Here is a 23,325-nt window from a genome sequence, read left to right as displayed (position 1 = left end):
ATAAGCCGCGATAGCGGACACGTAAACCTTCACGGTGAAAGGGGCCAACCCTGTGGCAAACTGTTCCTGCAAGAACTCCAGAACTGAAACAACCGGGCAGTTAACTGGGTCTAACTGGTGGTGCTCACACTATGTGGTAAACATCTGCCATCTAGCGCCCTATGACCTCCTCATGGAGGGAGCTTTGTAATGGCTGACAGTCTCAACTACCTCAGTAGAGAGACCAGCTGCTAGAAACTGTGCCCCCTCAGGGGCCAGAGCCATAGCTTTCATAACTAGGGTTCCCCCTGCCTGCCTGCCTGCGAGGTCGCTCGAGGAGGGACAGCAGGTCCGTAAACCACGGCTTGCCCGCCCAACGAGGTGCCACCAGAAGGAGATGTACTCCTTCCTGGTAGATTCTTTCCAGAACTTCCAGAACTTTCCAGATTTCTCAGGTCTTGGAGAAAGTGTTTTAGGTCTAAAAGCATGGCCATCATCTCCAGGCAGTTTATCTGCCATGAACGATGTAGCTCGTTCCACTGACCTTGGTAGGTGAGGCCACTCATGACCTATTCGAAGAGCTCACCTTGAGACCTTGATAGTATGGAGTGGATTGCCCCCTTGGAAGAGCCATCTGTCTCTGAGCCACCACTGGAAGGGTCTCATATGAAGGAGGCCAAGTGGAATCACGTTGGACGCTGCCGCCATGAGACCCAGCAGCCTCTGGAACTGCTTCACAGTGAGTGGTTGGCTTTCTCTTACTTCTCCGTCTGCTGTAAGGATGGCTGTGATCTGGGTGGGAGACAATGAACCCCGCAACACGATCGAGTACCACACTACGCCCAAGAAGGTGGTTCTCTGCAATGGGGAAAGCACACTCTTCCTTGCGTTCAGTCTTAACGACATCTCGATGCAGGACCGCCTGAAGCTTTGATCGAGATAATAACAACCAGTCGTCGATATAGTTCAGAATGGGGATGCCCTACAGCCGTAGTGGGGCTAATTCCGCATTCATGCACTTTGTGAAGGTGCAGGGTGAGAGTACTAGGCCGAAGGGGAGGATCCGATATTGGTAAGCTTCACCCCCGAAAGCAAACCTCAGGAACCTACTGTGAGCAGGAAGGATGGCTATGTGGTAATAGACATCACTTAGACCTATCGTGACAAACCAGTCCTTGGATTTGATCTTGGATTTGATCTGAGACTCATGAGTGAGCGGTTCAAGGAGCGTAGATCTAGGATCGGCAACAATCCGCCGTCCTTATTCGAAACAACGAAGTACTGGCTGTATTAGCCTGACTCTCTGACTGAGGGAGGAAATAATTCGATGGCCCAATTCCTCAAGAGGGTGCGTACTTCTTGCTCCAGGCTCAAAGCCTGCTTGGGTCCAAACAAGGGTGAGACACAACCCGTTGAACTAGGGAGGAGAGGACCCGAATTAAATTGAGTAGTCCCTCTCTATCGTATGCAGGACCCACCGAGATACATCTAGCAGCACTTCCCAAGCTGCCAGGAAATCTCTCAGGGGACCCAGCCTATTGAGGCTGGCCTCTGACCCTCCCAGAGCAACTGGAGCAATGCCCTTCAGCCATTGGAGCCTCCGGAGAGGCAGCAGGTCTCCTCCATCTGCAGTGATCTCTTGGGTGGAGATGGAGGGAGACACAAGCTGGAGGGAGGCTGTGCCCCAAAGCACATCCTGTGGTAGGGCTAACAGACTGGCCTCCTGTGCCAAGGCATCCGATATGGAAACCAACCCTTCAAGGCTGGCCCTTAGACCTTCTCAGAGTGGCTGGAGCGGTGCCCTGCAGTTGTTGAGGCTGGCGGGTCTCCTCTATCTGCAGCGATCTCAAGGCACATCCTGTGGCAAAGCTAACAACCTGGCCTCCAGTGCCAAGACACCTGATTGGGGAACCGGCCTCTTGAGACTGGTTTCTGACCCTCTCAGAACGGCCAGGGCAGTGCCCTGCAGCCGTTGGAGCTTCCGGAGAGGGGCGGCGGGTCCTTGCCATCCGCAGCGAATTCTCGGGCGGAGATGGGGAAAACATCCGCTGGAGGAAGGCTGCGCTCCAAGGCACATCCTGTGGTGGAGCTAACAACTTGGCCTCCTGGTGGTGACGAGGAGGTACAGGCACCGCGCAAGGTGATCGCCCTCCTCGGTGTAGGGCTCTTCACCACCGCCGGTTTGTTCGAGAAGAGGACCACCCTCAGGTTGGCTGACTCCTTCGATTTGGGCCTAGATTTTTTTTTGGGCTTCGCGATACCCGGCCATGCTAGGAGGATGAAATACAGAGCTCCGCGTTACACACGCCGGAAGAAGGAACCACTGAAGCGAGTTCTGATTACTAAGTACTGATTAATGATTTATATTTATTATATGATATAATGTACATGAGAAAGAAACACTTTATTAAAATTTTTTCACACCACCAATTAATAATGTCCATATTTGACCTTTAAGTCTAGTTTGTGTGTTTTATTGCTTTTATTTACTTTAATCAATTAGTTATTGTTTATAATGGCTATATAAATTTAGAATATAAAGCATATTGTATTTTTGTGACTTATTCTGTACTTAGTTTACTTAGTGTACTTAGCTCATAAAGGCAAACCCAAATCACTACGCACTACCTAGAATTAAATAATTGAACCAGGAAAGCAAATGAACACAAATATTCTTGTTTACAAGTATATTGCATTGTTTAAACTAATAATACGATGATTACTCAATTTATGCTAACAGGATGATATTATAAATAGTTGAAGTAATAATAAGACTAATACATAGTGAATCAATCTTTCACAAGTGTTTAATCTATGCTCCATTAAGCAGTTAACAACCTTAATTTAATGCCTTATATTTGTTTTATAAAATTCAATGGTACCAGTCATCTTGTGTGCGCAACAGTGCTTATTAACAATATGTTTATTATGAATTATGCTACAGCTTAATTAGTATATTTGCTGTGCTTGGTGAACCAAAACTCGAAATAATTATACATAATGTACACATACACTAAAGATAAAAATAATAAATTAAGAAATGTTTTGCATGCTTATTTTTCCAGCAGATTTAAGCATATGTAATTGTGTCACCAGCTGCCTACATGGTCAGCATTAGACTGTAGAGTTATAAATGTTTGATAGGATGATATTTTTATAGTACACTCACGGTGTTATTGCAACATGTTCCCTCTGCAAATCAGAATAAAACATAACCAGGTATTTTTTTTTCAGACTTGTGTTCATATGTTGTTATTTGGGCTACAGCCTTGATTATAGTCTGCATGCATTCCACCTTGTATCGGGATATTGTATATGTTTTTAGTTTTGATTTGTTTATTTTGCACTTTTTTGCTTATTTAATTATAAAAAAAATTGCACTTGTATCTGCCTCCACTATAAATCCTTGACAATAACAAGCCTAAGAAAATTTGTGTATACACTCAACCCCCGATAATTCGCGGTTCGGAAAATTTGCAGGTTCTCATTTGGAACCTAACTAACAGCAAGTGGCGGATTATCTTAAAATTCGCAGGAATCCGCAGCGGGACCGAATTTTCAGGAACGCTAGGAATAACATTTTAAACTATGTTTTCACTAACGAATTTCATACACATTTTTTTAAACACATTATTTCATTATTCATCTGAAGTCATAAATAAAGCATTTGTGTCCATTACTTCACATTTTCTGTTAAATATGTATCAAAAAGAAACCAACTTACTTATGAATTCACTAAGGTACCATAGGGGCTGCGTCCAATCCTATATCTATATTATTGTGAGTGTCTATTCAGAAGTAAAAAATATACAGTATGCAGTGTTAAAGCTGTAGGTATGGGCGAGAATGTTTGCTCTCATTTTGCATCCAGATCTTCAGCATTTTCCTCAGAATAGATTCTGTGATCATAAGGTTATTGTTTTAACAGGTTTCATGGGTGCTGTCGGTGCAGGCACAGTATAGTGTCTGTTTGTCCATGAAAGGGTAATATGCGGCAATTGAAGGGCTTATAAAAGGGGCGTGGCCAGGTGCAGCGCATTTATGTTGATTACCCGCATGTGGGCGTCAGGTAGAAATCGGTGCTGAGTCTGTGATAAAAGCCCACGTACTGTAGGTGACCGTGAATTTGCCTGCGAGGGCACTTGTGGCATTACAGTTGCAAGTTTAGATCTTTAGTCTCTCCTCATTTGAAAGCTTGATAAATCTGTAGCACAAACAGCTGTGAGGTTGCACAGAGATTGCCCACCATATGTCTGCTTTATGCTTTTATCATTGACTGTAACATGAATTTTGCAAGAAGTGTGCATGGTTCCTGTGAAATTTTCACATGCTAGATGCAAAAAATATGACTACCATTTGGCACCAAAACACTGCCACAATAAAATACATGATAATGCTATTTTAAATTCTCACTCCCATATGCCAGCGTGGCTCCATTACACCTACATTAAGCATCACATCCAGCCACTACTTTGTAAACAAAGCGGCTAGGGGACTTCTGAATTCACAAATGAGACAAAATCAGTTGACCCTTGTGGGTCTTTTAATTGTTTATTTGCATTAAGTGCCATCGCAGTGCTGCTTACACAATGTCATTTGCTAGTTTTCTGGTAATCATGTTTTTTTTTGTTTGTTTTTTTAAATCTTGTCATTATTAGTACAGTAAACTGTCATTACAGTTAACCTTTTTCTCAACATTCCTCCAGTAACATTCATTTAAATTGTAGCCATAAACAACTATCATTATTCACTTTCCCTTGAGTTAAAAAAACACAAATTTTTCAGCTCCTGCGGTGAAAAAGGGACAGTTTTGCTTTACTGTTATAAAGCTCTAACGCTGGGGACCATTTCTAAGAGTACTAAATAAACAGCTCCTCACACAAGGATTATGAATATCAACGACTACTTTCATTTATTATTAAAATTAAAACATATGCATGTCCATGTGAATGCCTTATTACTTTACAAACGTCTGATTTTAATCTGAATTGAACTGCAGAGCTACTGTCAGAAAAAGAAGCTTTTTTCATACTAATCTGAATAGAGAGTCAAACAGTGACATACTATAAGTTAAGAAAAACACACATCAGACTGTGCTGCTATACAAAAATAATGCCCACCAGGGGGTTTGATGCAGCATGAGGTGCAATAAAAGTGACAGCATGGGCTTGAGTGTTATTCTACTTATACTACTGCGATTTGCCAATAATTACAATGTTTGATGTATTAATGAACAAGAAGTCACACAATTTGGCATGATAAAGATTTAATGTTGTGGAACAAGTTAATTACTTTTTTCTTCATTCTTCTTCACTCTCTCTCTCTCTCTCTCTCTCTCTCTCTCTCTCTCTCTCTCTCTCTCTCACACACACACACACACACACACACACACACACACACACACACACACACACACACACACACACACAAACAAAGAGAAGCATGTCATTTTCACGAGATAATTTTAAGGATGGATGTCTGCGAGGGCTTGCAGACTCCATTCATTAATGTTAAATAAACTTTTCCTAATAAAAAAAGAAGGAATTATGGGAAAGAATAAAACATCAATGATAGGTTATTAGTGAGCTCATTTTGATATATTAATGTTTTTATAGCAGCAGCTCATGCACAGGATTGCTCCAAATAATCTAAGATTTATTTAAATAGGGGTTGTTATTTAAATTTATCTTACATTATTTGGAGCAATCAGGTGCATGAACCGCTGCTATAGAAACAGTAATGTATCAGAATGAGCCCAATAATAACCTATAATTGATGTTTTATTCAGAACCACTGGTGCTGTGACCTTCTGTCCAATCAGATTAGAGCGTTCAGCCATTCTGTGGTAATAATAGTCATTAATGCTCATGTATACTATTAGTTCTCATCATATAAGTTTTGCAAATATTGTGATGTAACATTTTGGCTGTATAATTCACCCATAATAAACTGGAAGTAAAGACTGGAAGTAAAGAACAGTGTTTTTCAGCACAAGTTGCATTGGTCCCACAAGAAATGTAATAAACCTGAGTAAAGGTGTTTTATAAAGTTCAGTTTCTTCGCTCACTGCAGGGGTTCATGCTCTGCTCTTAAAAAAATCATAATCCACAAAGGGCAAAAACACAGAGCCCAAACAGGAAATTCTCCTACTCTCCAGTCACTGAGTCATCGGCCTTTAATAACACAAGCACTTCTCAGAGGTGTACTGTTTATTGTTTTATTGTGTGTAAAAATGTCTCATTTTGCAGTTCCATTGCATTGCATGAATCCATGTGCAACCTATTATACAAAATGAGTTATGACTGTTAAACACAGCTATAAGGGGTTGGTTGGAATGGTTTGTTCACATTTATTCGTTTGTGAAATGTCAAATGACCAGCATGAGCGAGTGTGCAAATCAGGAAAAGTGATCGCTTAAATGCATTTCAATTTACCCATCTGTCACCAGTAAGTGCTCAAAGCAAGTGTGTGCATACGTTTCAACTCTCAGTTCATGCATTAGCATATTGAAGTCTCTAAGTAAATGATCAGAGGTATAGAATATTAAAGTGGCCTTAAATGGAAGTCTGTGTGTATGGATATGTATTTCAATCATCATGAGGGCTAAATGTCTGCATGGTTTAAGAAAAACATGACATATTGCCATTGACTTTAAATCATTGTCTAAAGTTTAGCAATCAGAGGAAATAAAATATTTATTTCAGGAGTAAATGCAATAATATTACCAAGTTGTTTCCTTTAGCTTGACCTTTTTCTTATTACATTCCTACACTGAAACAAGCCTCCAAAATAAAAATATGTGCAACATATAAACGTCGGAACCTTTTAAATTGTCGTGGACTAAACCGCGATTTCGGATTAGTGTAGCATTTGCTTTAGTGCTAGAATCTGACATGTATCACTTATGAAAGCATTGATTTAACTGCTTCCAGAAGGTCTGTATGGCAATGATTCTCTGTTCCATGTGTACATTCGGGTTTGAGCGTAGGCTTTTTTGTGGCTTTTGGCCATTTTTTTTTTTGTGCCAAGGAGTGAAGGATAATGTCTTTTAACTGTACAATTCTACTGCCTTATAGACTCAGCCACACAACTCTCGTTTTTCATTTCAGTCAATTTGTGCCACGTCTTATTGACGGGACCTAATGAAATGTGAAATGTCAACTGTGGCAAAACTTTCAGCACCTGGAAAATGGAGTTTAGAAGAGGGCAATGAAGCGCAGGGTTGGAACGTGGGCTGGTTATTGCAGATCAGTCATATAGCCTGCTCCAGGGATCCTAAATGAGACCTTGTAAGGAAAAAAAGAGAGGCAGAAAGAGAGAGAGAGCTGTATCTGGCACATTAAACAGTATTACCATGTTTTTTTTTTACATGCAACACAGTGTTATGTCATCCGCAACAGTTCATAAATATTGCTTTTTGTATTAACTGATGTAAAAGAACAACTGCTGAAATTTCCCTAAAGATATTTCTGTCCTCAAAAGAAAGCATGCATGAATATATTCTTTATCTGTATATTTTCTTTATTCTTAAACATTATAGCAAGCATAGAGTGTGTGATGTGTGTGATGTGTATGAGACTACTGTGCTACACTATAACCTCTTCTCTTCTTCTTTAAATGGGTGAATTCTGGTGTGTTTTGCTGATATTATGAAAAAGTTTGATAGCTGAACACTTGCTACACCTGAGTCGGGTTAAGTCTTAAGGATTAGTCTCAGCTCAGCTGGTGGAAGAAGTTTTCCTTGCATCACTGATAATCTCTGGAGTAGTGTTTCAGTGAATATTATGAACATTAGCATCATCATAGTTTTTCCTTATAGCTGAAACAACAAAACTTTGTTAGAAACCTTAGGTATCTTAGCTTCCTCAAAGTGTTTTTGCTAAAAATGTTTCTTACTATAGGTGAACGTCATAAGGTTTCTTACCGTTATCATTATAAGATTCTACAGAAGATTCTTCTTGGTTTGTCTATGTGTTGGTGATCATATATTTCTTAGCATATACTGTATATATATATATATATATATATATATATATATATATATATATATATATATATATATATATATATATATATATTTATATATATATGCTAAGATATATATAATCACCAACACATAGACAAACCAACAGTAACCACAAAAATAAACATTAAAAAAAAAAGCATAATTTGTACAATGCATACAATTTAGACATAAATTTGGACATTTTTTTTTTTTTTTTTTAATAGCACCCTAGATTAATTGAGAGATCTTCAGTCTGCGGTTTTAGTCTGTGGGGAGATGTAAAGAATCTTCTGTAGAATCTTATAATGATAACGGTAAGAAACCTTATGACGTTCACCTATAGTAAGAAACATTTTTAGCAAAAACACTTTGAGGAAGCTAAGATACCTAAGACACATAGACAAACCAACAGTAACCACAAAAATAAACATACCAAAAATAGCATAATTTGTACAATACATACAATTTAGACATATTTTTAATGAGTTATATATAAATTGTTCCATATACTCTACAATGATGGTCTCAAATTTGGCAGAATCTCCAAGCTTCTCATTAGGCATCTTTTTTATTTAACATTTAGGACATCTGTAATCCATATTATATCACAAATTAAATACGATTGAATTCATATTTATGCAAAAAACGTTCTAAAGATGAAAGAGATTTTGTTGAGGAGCAAATAAATTGTGCACATGATTTACTGGAGCTTGGTGACACCTTTCATATATCTACATTTATAGTATATTTTATTATAAGGTCTACATTTCTAAAGGTATTAGAGTGTGAACTGTGAGTGATGAACTATTTTACATGGCATCAAACAGTACAGTGCTTTGAACATGTAAATGATTTATGAATCTTTTATGAATGTTTTAATAGGTTGTTGTAGTTATGCTCCTGGAGAGCAAACAATTAATTGCCTAGTTATCATCCTTTGGGAAAAAAAAAAAAAAAAAAAAAAAGCTTGTCCAGTTAGATAGAATAAAAAAAAAGAAATCATAAAAATGTGCTCTCCCAAATATTCTCTCAAATGAAACATTTAAAGATATGGACAAAGTACGTGAGGAGAATTTTCACTCTCATTTGTAGAGTTTGCTGAAGAGCTGTAGTGTAATGTAATGTAAATATTTTTCACTTTGTCAAATATTTGATGCCTGCAGCAGTCTGCTGTTTTAGCACTACAACATGATGAAAGATTTTGAAGGTTTTTGGTTGAATTTATTTGTAACTAGAGTCAACATAGCATAAAGATCATAGAAAGGTGCTTGCAGTGAAGTCCACCACCGATACCGATATATTAAAAAGAGGCAAAGGAACCAATATTGATTCTAGTTCAAATGTTGGTAAATGAAGACACATACTCCTGGATCAGTTCTTGGACAGGTCTGGGGGTGTATTAAAAATATGCTGACCAGTAATTGCAACCCTGGAAAAAAAGAAAGGAGGCTTCTTTTCTCACGGAAAGAGCTAATAGCCCTCGTATTTAATTCATTCATGTTTTTTTTTTCTCTAAAACAAAAATTCTCTAAAGTGAAGAGAGAAAAAATCATTAAGAGAGGATTTTTTTGAGATTGTGTGTCTGTGTGTGTGTGTGTGTGTGTTTAAGATTTACATCCATGAGAAGTAGTCACACTTTCTTTTAGGCGAGACCCAGCAGAATCTATAATTTGATGTTTTCTTTTCAAGTCATGTCTGCCGAGAGCTTGCTCAATAAACACTTTTTCACATTGTTTGTGTGATCCATGCGCCTCACTCTCCATGTCCTCTGGCTAAACGTTTAAAGGGAGTTGTTAGATTCTAAATATCTTTACGAGTGCAAGTTGAAGCTCATTCAAGTTTGTCACCTTCCCTACCCAGTGTTAAATCTCTCCCCTATTCCCTGGCAGAGAAGCTCGGTGCTAAAATGAATCCATATGATATATCCCAAGTGACCCGATTTTCAGAGTGGTGCTCATGTTAAGCATTCTGTCTGTGATCCTCCTACTCACTGCCATTAGATAAAGTGCTGTGTGTTTCAGAGCGATAGAATAAGATCTCCCCTCTACTGGATCACTTCCAACATGCTCTGTGTATATATGTGTGTGTGTGTGTGTGTGTGTGTGTGTGTGTGTGTGTGTGTGTGTGTGTGTGTGTGTGTATACGTATGTGGATTGGTGCTTGTGCTAGCTCTTCACCAGCACAAGCATCAATGTCTCTATGTATGTTTGTGTGTGTGTGTGTGTGTGTGTGTGTGTGTGTGTGTGTGTGTGTGTGTGTGTGTGTGTGTGTGTGTGTGTGTGATGAAGCCTCCCTAAGGCTGCTGATTCTGTACTGGCTCCAGATTGACTAGGCTATCATGGTGCCGTACCATCTCTGGATCTCCAGATGAAAGCAGCTGTGAAACGTGAAAAAGCTTGACAGCTAGCGAGATTGGAGAACAAAAACAAACCTACATAAATACATCTATGTGCAAGAAAGAATTAAGAAAGATTTTTTTTTTTATAAATAGCAGCTTTCTATTGATATTCCTGATCTTTTCTGCTTGTACTATATGTTCTAATAAAAAGTGTGAAAACCATTACAAAGACATGTTACTCTTTGGGTTCATAAATTCGTGAGAAATCTAGGGTCATTATTTATGAGTTTTGGAATATTTAACCTTTTTTTTTTTTTTTTTTTTTTTTTTTTTTACGCGTACAGGTATAACAGCAACAACAGCAATATTACCAATAATAATAATAATATGATAAGAAAAAAGGAGGAAGAAAAGGGGCTTTGGGTCACCTGTGACTGAATATAAATGGTATAGAAAATAGATGTATGTAATTATACAGGATAAAAGGAATGGCTAGTAAAAAAAAAAAAAAAAAAAAAAAAAAAAGGTGCTGGAAGGAAAGATATATTTTAAGTTTACCTCTAAAATGGGAGATAGACATGTAATCAGATTGTTCTAGCAGATGGTGTTCTTAATGTTGGGAGCTACAAAACTAAAATATTTGCCCCATGGAGTCAGGCTGGTCTTACTCATCACCATATGATCTGTATTGGCAGATTTGAGGAATCTGACATGAAGAGCTTCAGTTTTCTGACCCATACTGATTATAATCTTTAAAAATGATCGAAGTGAAAGGAAACTAGAGTGCTCTAACCCTCAGTGGTGGAAAAATGACTGAAAAGTGATCTAAAGTCAAAGTATAGACAACGTGTCAATTTTTTAATTAAGAGTGCCCGTGTCCAGCCAAACTCTACAAGTGTATACATATTTAAAAAAAACATAAAAAAAAAAAGAAAAAATATTTTTCATTGAGGTCACAGCAGATAATAAAATGCGGTGAATAGTTATCTTGTTGTTGCATTTGTTTGAATGTTTTGAAAAGAATTGTAACTACAAAGAGATGACAAAAAATTTATGATAAAGTCTATGTTATTAATTATGTAATTATGCAGTTTTGTAAGCACAATATTATTATTATTGAGTATAGTCCACCCTTCTTTATTTTCTAGCACATAGAAATTAAATATGAAGATATATATTCTTTTTCTTATTCTGTTCTAAATCATTTCTCTTTAGGTTGTCCAGTAGCCATAAAACGAGTGCGGAGCAACAAACGGATGGCTCTGACAACAGCAGCGCTTGTGGCTATGGAATCAGACAAAGCACGGAGACTGTCATCCTCCTCAAATCACCCTCTACATGTTCTCTCACTGTCACCAATTAGGATCCCATTTCTGACTTCACCCAACCCAGGTAATGACAGCCTGCTTTATTTATCTCTACCAGGTTAAAAAGCTATCTTTATTTACAGTGAGGAAAATAAGTATTTGAACACCCTGCTATTTTGCAAGTTCTTCCACTTAAAAATCATGGAGGGGTCTGAAATTGTCATCGTAGGTGCATGTCCACTGTGAGAGACATAATAAAAAAAAAGAAAAATCCAGAAATAACAATGTATGTTTTTTAACTATTTATTTGTATGATACAGCTGCAAATAAGTATTTGAACACCTTAGAAAGTCAATGTTAATATTTGGTACAGTAGCCTTTGTTTGCAATTACAGAGGTCAAACATTTCCTGTAGTTTTTCACCAGGTTTGCACACACTGCAGGAGGGATTTTGGCCCACTCCTCCACACAGATCTTTTCTAGATCAGTCAGGTTTCTGGCCTGTCGCTGAGAAAGACGGAGTTTGAGCTCCCTCCAATGATTCTCTGTTGGGTTTAGGTCTGGAGACTGGCTAGGCCACACCAGAACCTTGATATGCTTCTTACAGAGCCACTCCTTGGTTATCCTGGCTGTGTGCTTCAGGTCATTGTCATGTTGGAAGACCCAGCCTCGACCCATCTTCAATGCTCTAACTCGCAATACATGGCCCCAGTCATCCTCTCCTTAATACAGTGCAGTCGCCCTGTCCCATGTGCAGAAAAACACCCCCCAAAGCATGACGCTTCCACCCCCATGCTTCACAGTAGGGATGGTGTTCTTAGGATGGTACTCATCATTCTTCTTCCTCCAAACATGTTTAGTGGAATTATGACCCAAAAGTTCTATTTTGGTCTCATCTGACCACATGACTTTCTCCCATGGCTCCTCTGGATCATCCAAATGGTTATTGGCAAACTTAAGACGTGCCTGGACATGTGCTGGTTTAAGCAGGGGAACCTTCCGTGCCATGCATGATTTCAAACCATGACGTCTTAGTGAATTACCAACAGTAACCTTGGAAACGGTGTTCCCAGCTCTTTTCAGGTCATTGACCAGCTCCTCCCATGTAGTTCTGGGCTGATTTCTCACCTTTCTTAGGATCATTGAGACCCCACGAGGTAAGATCTTGCATGGAGCCCCAGTCCGAGGGAGATTGACAGTCATGTTTAGCTTCTTCCATTTTCTAATGATTGCTCCAACAGTGGACCTTTTTTTACCAAGCTGCTTGGCAATTTCCCTGTAGCCCTTTCCAGCCTTGTGGAGGTGTACAATTTTGTCTCCAGTGTCTTTGGACAGCTCTTTGGTCTTGGCCATGTTAGTAGTTGGATTCTTACTGATTGTATGGGGTGGACAGGTGTCTTTATGCAGCTAACGACCTCAAACAGGTGCATCTAATTTAGGATAATAAATGTGGTGGAGGTGGACATTTTAAAGGCAGACTAACAGGTCTTTGAGGGTCAGAATTCTAGCTGATAGACAGGTGTTCAAAAACTTATTTGCAGCTGTATCATACAAATAAATAGTTTAAAAATCATATATTGTGATTTCTGGATTTTTTTTTTTTAATTATGTCTCTCACCGATGACATGCACCGACGATGACAATTTCAGACCCCTCCATGATTTCTAAGTGGGAGAACTTGCATTTTCCTCACTGTATATAATACGACACAGACTGGTCTTTGTTTACTTATGCCATATAAAATGGCATTTATTCACCAATAAAGACTTTTCAGTGACACTTTATCCCTGTTAAATCTGGGGTCAAGGATATTGTCATTATATGTTAAAGTTCCTGGCACATAATGGCAGATGGCAGCAAAATGTATGTTTAAAGGTCAAACTTTAAAACTATGATCACTGTGCCTGAGGCTCTGTAAGCAGCAAAAAAGAACAAATAATGGGATTATTACCATCCAAACACTCAAGGTGAAGAGTTATTGCTTCTTGCCATTTCAGCCTGGAAATTTAGAAAGCATGACATATTCTGTGGAATGTTTATTAGGGTTTCCAAACAGCTAGCTTCAATTTATGTAAAAAAAATGTCTGACAGTAAGATAACCCTACTGGTTTTCATTTCTACAAACCAGTTCTACTTTGTCATCAACCCAATTATGCAATGCATTTTTGAAAATCGATTCTTCACTTAGTCTTCAGTCTTACACAGATGTCTAGTAAAGCATGGAACGTTACAGGTGCTCAATTGCAGAATAGTAATATAACAAACAAATGTGAAGCATTCTGTTGAGAAGTTACTACAGATTGATAACTAATATTATTAAAATGTTATATTGATTTACATTTCAGAATGTCTTGATGCTATTAAATAACCTTTGATCTCTAAAACTGAACACAGAAAGTCCAGATAGTTTAAAAAGCTATCTGGAACAAAGTGTTAAAAAGGTCTGAGGTTGTATCATAAGCAAATTACTAAAACCTTGTAAAAATGCCAGATTTTGCTGAAAGCTGCCAAAGCTGGCATATTATATCAGGCCTTTAAATTTTGTATTTCTCAAACCACAAAACTTTTTTTTTTCTCTATAGGCAATCTAACCTAAATCCAAATATTCTCAAATGTGTCTGAGTCTATTAAGAAAACCATCAATTATCAGTAAAAATGTGCCCTCTCCAGACATAATTTATTTCTTTCCTCTATCATTCTGAACCTCTCCCCATTTTCTGGCTCAAGATCACGTTTTTATTCTTTGTTGCCTCTACTAACCTATTTGGTGATATTTTTACTTGACAATTATCAACAGCTTTTGCACAAAGCCTGTGATGTTGGAAGTGCTGAATTGTAATTTCACGTGCACTGGACTATTAAAGTGTAACTCAGACTAGTGTTTAACAGATTCTATAGAATAAATTATGTAAATACGTTTGAAGGAATTGATGCTTCATAGGAATCTGAATCTGAATTAAAACTGATAAGTCAGAAGGTATTCCTTTGGCTGTAATTCAATTAACATGTTTATATTAATATATATATATATATATATATATATATATATATATATATATATATATATATATATATATATATATATATATATATATATATATATATGTTTTAAAGTAATTATGGTCTTCTTAATTACATAAATCATCAGGACACCAAACTGAACTTTTGCTATGTTTCTGGTTAATTGCTGGATGTGCGCATAATGGCGGATTCTGATGCTTGAATTGAGACTTGGCTCATCAGTAAAACAAGTGTTTAGTGATTAAAAAAAGATTTCAGTGTTTTTTTGTATATATCTGAGTAAAGAAAGGATGTCAAGAATAAATGCGTGTTGCGTTGAAGGTTTAAATTTCGCCTCTTTTATATTTATTTATTATATATTTTTAATAGAAATGGTCAAACAGGAATGTGCGCTGCATTAATCGCACGTTAATGAAAATGTGTGCCATTAAAATTAATTTGCATTAATGTATTATTAATTCATTTCTATAGTATTGTCCATTAAGAAGATATCTTAATGGCTGCTGAGCTATATATATATATATATATATATATATATATATATATATATATATATATATATATATATATATATATATATATATATATATATATATATATATATATATATACACATATACGTTATTCATGTATTTATTTATTTTATTATTCAATTATTTATTTATTTATTTATTTATTTATTTATTTATTTATTTATTTATAGCTTTGCAAATATCTTTTTTTTTTTTCCCGAAATGGCAAAGTTTCTGTCAGAAGGTTTTGTCTTGGCTTATTTGTTACATTACAAGCTGCTGTTTGATGTCTTATTAACTTTATTGGCAAGAACAATTGATAACAGGAACTACAGTAGCTTGTTTAATGAACATTCAATGTCATTAAATGTAGTTCAAAGAGTGTAATATGAATACATTAATACAATTATTGTTGTCTTTGGCAACTTGCTGTAATATGAGAATATGAGAATTATGAGAAAACAATTCTTTATGTTCTGTTATGTTTATTGGCACAACTGGTTGGTTAATACAGTAACTGTACTTTGCATCAAGCTGCATTATGAGTTAAATATTTTCCTACAGCAATTCCTGTTATGCTTTATTCTTACATAGTCACAAAAAAAAAAAAATAAATAAATAAATAAATACAATGGCAACAACATATAGATTTTACACAAGTTTATATTTTGTTTATATTCATATATGAAACCCTTCGTTTTTATAACAAACTTTCTTGTTTTTAAGTCTCAGAGTTCTTACCAATAATTCCTCTGTGTAAATGTAAAGGCCAGTGCCTTAAAGCCAGACTGTGGTATGTTGAGAGTCCTTGAGAGTGGTCTGAATGCAAATTTGTGCTAATATTTTATGCAGCGATTGAGAAAACTAGGCCTTCAAGATACACACACACACACACACACACACACACACACACACACACACACACACACACACACACACACACACACACACACATATGCAGACTAACTGTACAGCTCTCAGTGCATATAAGTAGAATCATTTATTAACAGTTTTAAATGCAATATCATTCAGCAGTAATTTAATTTTTGATCCATTATAGTCGCTTAGGCAACTACATGTTCCTGAGGAAATTAAATGTTCCTTAGGCAATAAAATGTGGCCAGCTGAGTGTAGCATGCTGAGCTTGTTTCAGCGATAGCTTTCTCACTCTCACAGTTTGAATGATAGATCAGAGATCGTACTTTCTATTTCAAGCTTGTTGAAATCAAGTTTCAGTGTACTAATTGGGTTGAAACTCGATGGAGGATTGAAAGGTTTGGCAGAAACAGAACAATGTATATTTTTGGACTCACTTCTCTACTGCATATTGATTACCTGATTCATGATTTTTGATAAAGAAATAATGTCACATTTTGGATAGGTGTAGGTAAAAACAATCTTGGTGATGATAAATTTAAGGAAAGGTCAACACAACGTAAGAAGCACTCAGGGGTCACCAGAACAGCTTTAGTCTTTAATTACCATTGGTCTTAATGTCTTTGGAATTTTACTGGTTTGCTGGTTTTAATTTTACTGGAATTTTTACTAACAAATCTATCAAACATTTTCCATAGCTTTCAAATGGTTGCAATCTATAATACATGATTTACATCATTTTCATCCTCATTAAAACAGTTAGTGAGTTTGCAGTGAGTGAGTTTCATTATTGGAGTAACCAATAAGTAATTGGAGTAACCAATCCCACTATCTCCATTGTATTTGTTAGATATATGTGTATATAAAATAATTACTGGCTCATAACTCAATTCTTTTGGATGTCTGGACTATTTTACTATTGTACGAATAATTCTGCTTGCAAATTAAACAACAAAGGTATTCAAAGTGATTGCTTCTACTAATATAACCTGAAACCTTCAAACAACAGAAGTTATCAAATCTCATTGTAAAGCTGTTGGCAAAATATATATATATATATATATAAATTCCTGTGTTTGCTCTAACTTTCCCCTGCCTTTATAGCCAGTGCATTTACTGTATCTATTTCTGTGGGAAGTGGTCAAAGGGCAAGAAAAGTGTTATGCCTACAGTACATATCAGGCGAACCATTGTTTTATTTCACATGAGCACAAAAAGTGCTCTAGGGAGTTCTTTTGCTGTAAAACCTAACACAAATAAAGCAGAGCAGATATTTTTTTTATCAGTTATCTTTCTATAATACTGTATCTATACCTATTGTCAAGTCAAGTCAAGTTTATTACTTTGACAATTTGACATTGTCATGTTTCACAATGGACATTGTCTCAAAGCAGCTTCACATAATTTAAGAATCAAGGTGAGTGATGTGTATTTATTCCTGATGAGATATTCCTGGGCGACTGTGGCAAGGAAAAACTCCCTTAGATGTTATGAGGAAGAAACCTTGAGAGGGACCAGACTCAAAAGGGGAACACATCCTCATTTGGGTGATATTAAGTGTGTGATTATAATTTTTAAAACAATTCAAAACACCAGAGAGTGAGAACAGGCATGAGCGTAGACATGAATGTAACATTGTGAGTAGTTTTCTTTCTACATCTCTACGTTATGAAACTAGGAGCTACTGAGCAACTAATAAAATGGCTCAACATTTGAGATCATCAAAATCCAACACCAACTTCTCCATGCCAGAGCCTTTAAACACTTAAAGAGGTCCAATGTCCAAACTCTACATGAGGTGGAATCCAAATGGCGCTGGTACGTCTCTAGATGGTTCGGGATGTTTGCGAGCTCGGCATCTACTTCTTTAAAGTTCCACAATCTTCATGAGGTGGGACGTGACTGAGCTGGTTCAACCTCAGGATTCCTCGGGATGGGTAAAGAAAGAGAAGCAGTAGAGAGGAATTAGCGTAGCTGCTGTTCATAATATTAACAAGCGCAGGTTGATAATGTGCATCACTGTAGCACAAGGTTATGATATGTGATGTGTGTTATGTGTAGGACTCACTAAAAAGATATGTCTTAAATCTGCGCTTTAAACTGGGAGAATGTGTCTGAGCTCCGAACACTGTCAGGAAGACTATTCCAAATTTAGGAGCTAAATGTGAGATATTGTGATTGTGTTGGTAAATTTATTCTGTATTTCTGACAACAGGAAAGGCCACTTTAGACACTCTACAGTCTTATAAACAGTTTGTTGATTATCTAATAAAAATGTATCAAGCTGAGTTTTGAATTTTAACAGTCATTATGGTCAGTTTATTATGGTCAATGAAAATCACTTGGCAAACTGTTGATCGGATATTAGCACTAACTGATTTTGTAACTCTTGTAGAGAATGAATGGTGATTTGAAAAGTCACTTACGTTGGGAGAAGTGGGTTGGATCATGGACAGGATGCAGACCCAGAAAAAAAAAGCAACGGATTGAACTAAGAACTTAAACTAACCAGTAAAAGTCTGTGCCAGCAGCAATGATTGGGATGCTTACACTCGCAGGTTTAGTCTCTCTTAATATTAATTTATATGCCTGAAATCCAGTTAAAATTTACTTCAAACAGGAAGAAAATAGTTGAGGAATCAATATTTCTAAATTATTTCAAGATGCATTTGCCTCGAGTTGTGCTTTTGCCTTGTTTTTTTTATTATTATTCCAAAATTAAACAAATAAAAAAAACACCAGAATATTGTCCAGAATCTCCAAGGTCATGTCTGTGTTAATGGGAAACACCAAACTAATCCACTTAAAATGGTCTTATTTATAGACATAAATAATTAATGAGCAACTAAGTGCTGTCTCCATTCAGTTAGTTAGTTATTTGGATCTAATTTTTGCAGCTGTAGTTGGTCCTCCACAATTGGCAATTTAATGCACTGCACTGATCTCAGAAACTCATGATCTGACCTTTCCTCAGGTTGGCAATTCTTTGCATTCTTCTTGCAAATTAAAAACCTACACCATTTATTCTTGCACCATTGATTTGATTTACACCTACCCTGAGACTGATTCAGTATTAACCCCTAAACTCTCAGCTTATAACTCAGCTATTCATTTAAAATGAACTACTCAGTAATTACTAGTAATTTTGCAATTACATTCTAACTAACAAAGGATTGTAAGTTTGAATGAACTGACACATCCCGAATATCTTCAGATATCAGTTTATTATTATTAACATTTGTGACAATCAACATTTGAACAGTTTACATTTTTTTTTTTTTTTTATTAAATGCCTTATTATATCTAAAATATTAAACATTTAATACAAAGAAAATAGAATAAACCAAATTAATGCAATACATTTTTATTATAATGATTAAATTGAGTAATTGGTTAAACTGGTACAAATGTAACTGATTAAATAAAATGTAATTAATGGAAAAATTGTATTAAATAGTTTACATTTGTTAGACTTTTTTTGTTGTACAGATGTGTATGTAAGTATCTGTATGTGTGTGTGTTTGTGTGTTTTACATTTAAAATAGAATTTTCTAAAGAAAATGTTCTACTGTTCTACTTATTTCAGCATACTTTGATAAATGTCTTCATTCCTTCCATCCTTCATTCATTTATTACTTTAATATGCAGAATTGTAAAGATAAAACTGTGATAAAGTATCCATAGCACTAGCATTACCCGCTAACGAGGTATTCTTTAAAATTTTCATGCATGCGCAAAACAATTTGCGGTTCAGAACTTGCGGGTTCTCATTTGAAACCTAACTAACTGCAAGTTGTATATTATTTGCGGGAATCCGCAGCGGGACCTAATGTTCAGGAACGTTAGGAATAACATTTAAATTAAACTATGTTTTTAATAACAAACTTCATAAACATTTTTAAAACACATTATTGTATTTTGTAAATTGTCATAATGTCTAGATTTAATGTCTCGATTTAGCCATACAGTGTGCATGTGTGTGTGTGTGTGTGTATGAAAAAAAAAAAAAAAAAAGCTCTGACCTAAATCCTATTGAACATCTTTGGGATGAATTGGAATGATGACTGCACATACAGTATATATATATATATATATATATATATATATATATATATATATATATATATATATATATATATATATATATATATACACACACACACAGTGAGAAAAATAAGTATTTGTATCATCATCTAAAAAAAAAAAAAAAAACAGAAATCACAATGTATCACAAAGACTATTTAACTATTTATTTGTATGATACAGCTGCAAATAAGTATTTGAACACCTGAGAAAGTCAATGTTAATATTTGGTACAGTAGCCTTTGTTTGCAATTACAGAGGTCAAACGTTTCCTGTAGTTTTTCACCAGGTTTGCACACACTGCAGGAGGGATTTTGGCCCAGTCCTCCACACAGATCTTCTCTAGATCAGTCAGGTTTCTGGCCTGTCGCTGAGAAACACGAAGTTTGAGCTTCCTCCAAAGATTCTCTATTGGGTTTAGGTCTGGAGACTGGCTAGGCCACACCAGAACCTTGATATGCTTCTTACAAAGCCACTCCTTGGTTATCCTGGCTGTGTGCTTCGGGTCATTGTCATGTTGGAAGACCCAGCCTTGACCCATCTTCAATGCTCTAACTGAGGGAAGGAGGTTGTTCCCCAAAATCTCGCAATACATGGCCCCGGTCATCCTCTCCTTAATACAGTGCAGTCGCCCTGTCCCATGTGCAGAAAAACACCCCCAAAGCATGATGCTACCACCCCAATGCTTCACAGTAGGGATGGTGTTCTTGGGATGGTACTCATCAATCTTCTTCCTCCAAACACGTTTAGTGGAATTATGACCCAAAAGTTCTATTTTGGTCTCATCTGACCACATGACTTTCTCCCATGACTCCTCTGGATCATCCAAATGGCCATTGGCAAACTTAAGATGTGCTGGTTTAAGCAGGGGAACCTTCCGTGCCATGCATGATTTCAAACCATGACTTCTTAGTGTATTACCAACAGTAAACTTGGAAACGGTGGTCCCAGCTCTTTTCAGGTCATTGACCAGCTCCTCCCGTGTAGTTCTGGGCTGATTTCTCACCTTCCTTAGGATCATTGAGACCCCACAAGGTGAGATCTTGCATGGAGCCCCAGTCCGAGGGAGATTGACAGTCATGTTTAGCTTCTCCTATTTTCTAATGATTGCTCCAACAGTGGACCATTTTTCACCAAGCTGCTTGGCAATTTTCCTGTAGCCCTTTCCAGCCTTGTGGAGGTGTACAATTTTGTCTCTAGTGTCTTTGGACAGCTCTTTGGTCTTGGCCATGTTAGTAGTTGGATTCTAACTGATTGTATGGGGTGGACAGGTGTCTTTTTGCTGCTAACGACCTCAAACAGGTGCATCTAATTTAGGATAATAAATGTAGTGGAGGTGGACATTTTAAAGGCAGACTAACAGGTCTTTGAGGGTTAGAATTCTAGCTGATAGACAGGTGTTCAAATACTTATTTGCAGTTGTATCATACAAATAAATAGTAAAAAAATCATACATTGTGATTTCTGGATTTTTTTTTTTATATTATGTCTCTCACAGTGGACATGCACCTACGATGACAATTTCAGACCCCTCCATGATTTCTAAGTGGAAGAACTTGCAAAATAGCAGGGTGTTCAAATACTTATTTTCCTCATTGTATATATATATATATATATATATATATATATATATATATATATATATATATATATATATATATATATATACGTGTATATAATAATAATATTAATAATAATAATAATAATAATAATAATAATAATAATAATAATAATAATAATAATAATAATAATACTCAAATTATAATTTTTTTTAAAATGATTAGCACTTCACAGCTGCCATAAGGTGAAATGTCCATATGGAGCCCCATTGTATTTGCATTGGTTTGATATGTGTGCTAAAGTCAAAATGAGCATGTGGTACATGTTAACAGTTTATAGTTTGCTGTATACAGATTGTGAAACATCCATATGTTGACTGTCTATGAGTATTTATGAAATTCTTCTCTAAAGAAACGGAAGGATAAGCTGGCAGCTGACTTTTTTTTTTCATAATCTAATGAATATTTTTAAGTGTACTTTATATTCACACTCAAAACCCAACTGGGAAACCTAGATTTAGTTTGGACTTTGGTACCAGCCACATTAATAATGTGTAAACAAGGTCTGACTCACCACAGGGCAAAAGCCAAGACTGAAAACAAAAGAAGGACAAAATATCCTGTGTTACATAACAGAAGTTATGACAGGTCATCATTTACATAAATGTTTCTTGTATTGAATGTTCATGACGATTAGATGATATATATTTTTGTAAAAAAAAAAAAAGTTGTGGCACCAAATAAAAGCCTATTCAGATAGGGAGAGTAAGTCTTGGTTCTCTCGGCATACTAAGGGAAATATCAGGATTTCTCATGTGTGTATCAACCTGTCTGGATGAGTTCAGGTCTCTTAATACACTCAATCAGAGTGAGAGCAAGGTGAATGTTCCTCATTTTGAGCGTGTTTGGGCATTAATCCTGCAGTTGTGCTCTTTATTTTGTCATTAGGGAATGAAGAGCGCTTGCTGAGAGTCAGTTGAAGATTCAGTGCCATTTAGCAAAACCAGCACTGACCTGAGGCCAGTCCTTAAGATAAGCATACTGCTGCTTGGAAAGGTCAGAGGGTTGTCTGTGTGCGAGTCAGAGAGAAAATGTGTGTTTGTGTGTGTGCAAAAGTGAGAGAGAGAGAGAGAGAGAGAGAGAGAGAGAGAGAGAGAGAGAGAGAGAGAGAGAGAGGAAAGCTCTTTTTGCAGGACAGATTCACAAGCCCTGCAGTTCACATCATTAATCTTAGTCTTGACAGAAAATACGAATGCCTTCTAATGAGTCTGAAGCCTTCAGTGATCCAGCTGCTGTCAAAAGTGTGCAAATGGCTTCCTTTCTGATATAGCTTCAAGAATTGTAACACTAAATCTAAGGGGATCTATAATGTATAAGTGGGTGTAAAAAATTCATGTTATGTTGTGTTTTTTCACTGTTTTTTCAGTTTTCTTTTTTATGTACTCAGACACACTTTTCATGTTTTATCTTGGATTAGCAGGCTGTAATTAAGAAGAGAGCTATCAAAGGCAACATTCTATCCCTGGTCATAAAGGTACAACTCCCCCGGCTGAAGCAGCTTTTTGACAGTTTATTAAGACTGCTGTGTCCCTTTATAACACAGATACATTAGCAGATAGCCGAAAAACAGGCCTGCATTAAGAAA

The 23,325-nt window shown here is 36.5% G+C and overlaps 1 protein-coding gene across 1 annotated transcript in view; it reads left to right on the top strand.

Moving 5' to 3' along the window:
- tcerg1l (transcription elongation regulator 1 like) overlaps window positions 1-23,325 on the top strand; it is a 104,969-nt gene that overhangs the window by 19,777 nt on the left and 61,867 nt on the right. Inside the window, exon 5 of the mRNA XM_083556546.1 lies at window positions 11,538-11,714. Coding sequence (XP_083412672.1) covers window positions 11,538-11,714 — 177 coding nt within the window. The remainder of the gene's footprint in view (window positions 1-11,537; window positions 11,715-23,325) is intronic.

Source organism: Silurus aristotelis (genome assembly GCF_946808225.1).
Source record: "Silurus aristotelis genome assembly, chromosome: 12".
In the NCBI taxonomy this organism is placed as follows: Eukaryota; Metazoa; Chordata; class Actinopteri; order Siluriformes; family Siluridae; genus Silurus; species Silurus aristotelis.
Note: the sequence above shows the minus strand (reverse complement) of the source record. Positions and strands in the feature narration are given on the sequence as shown.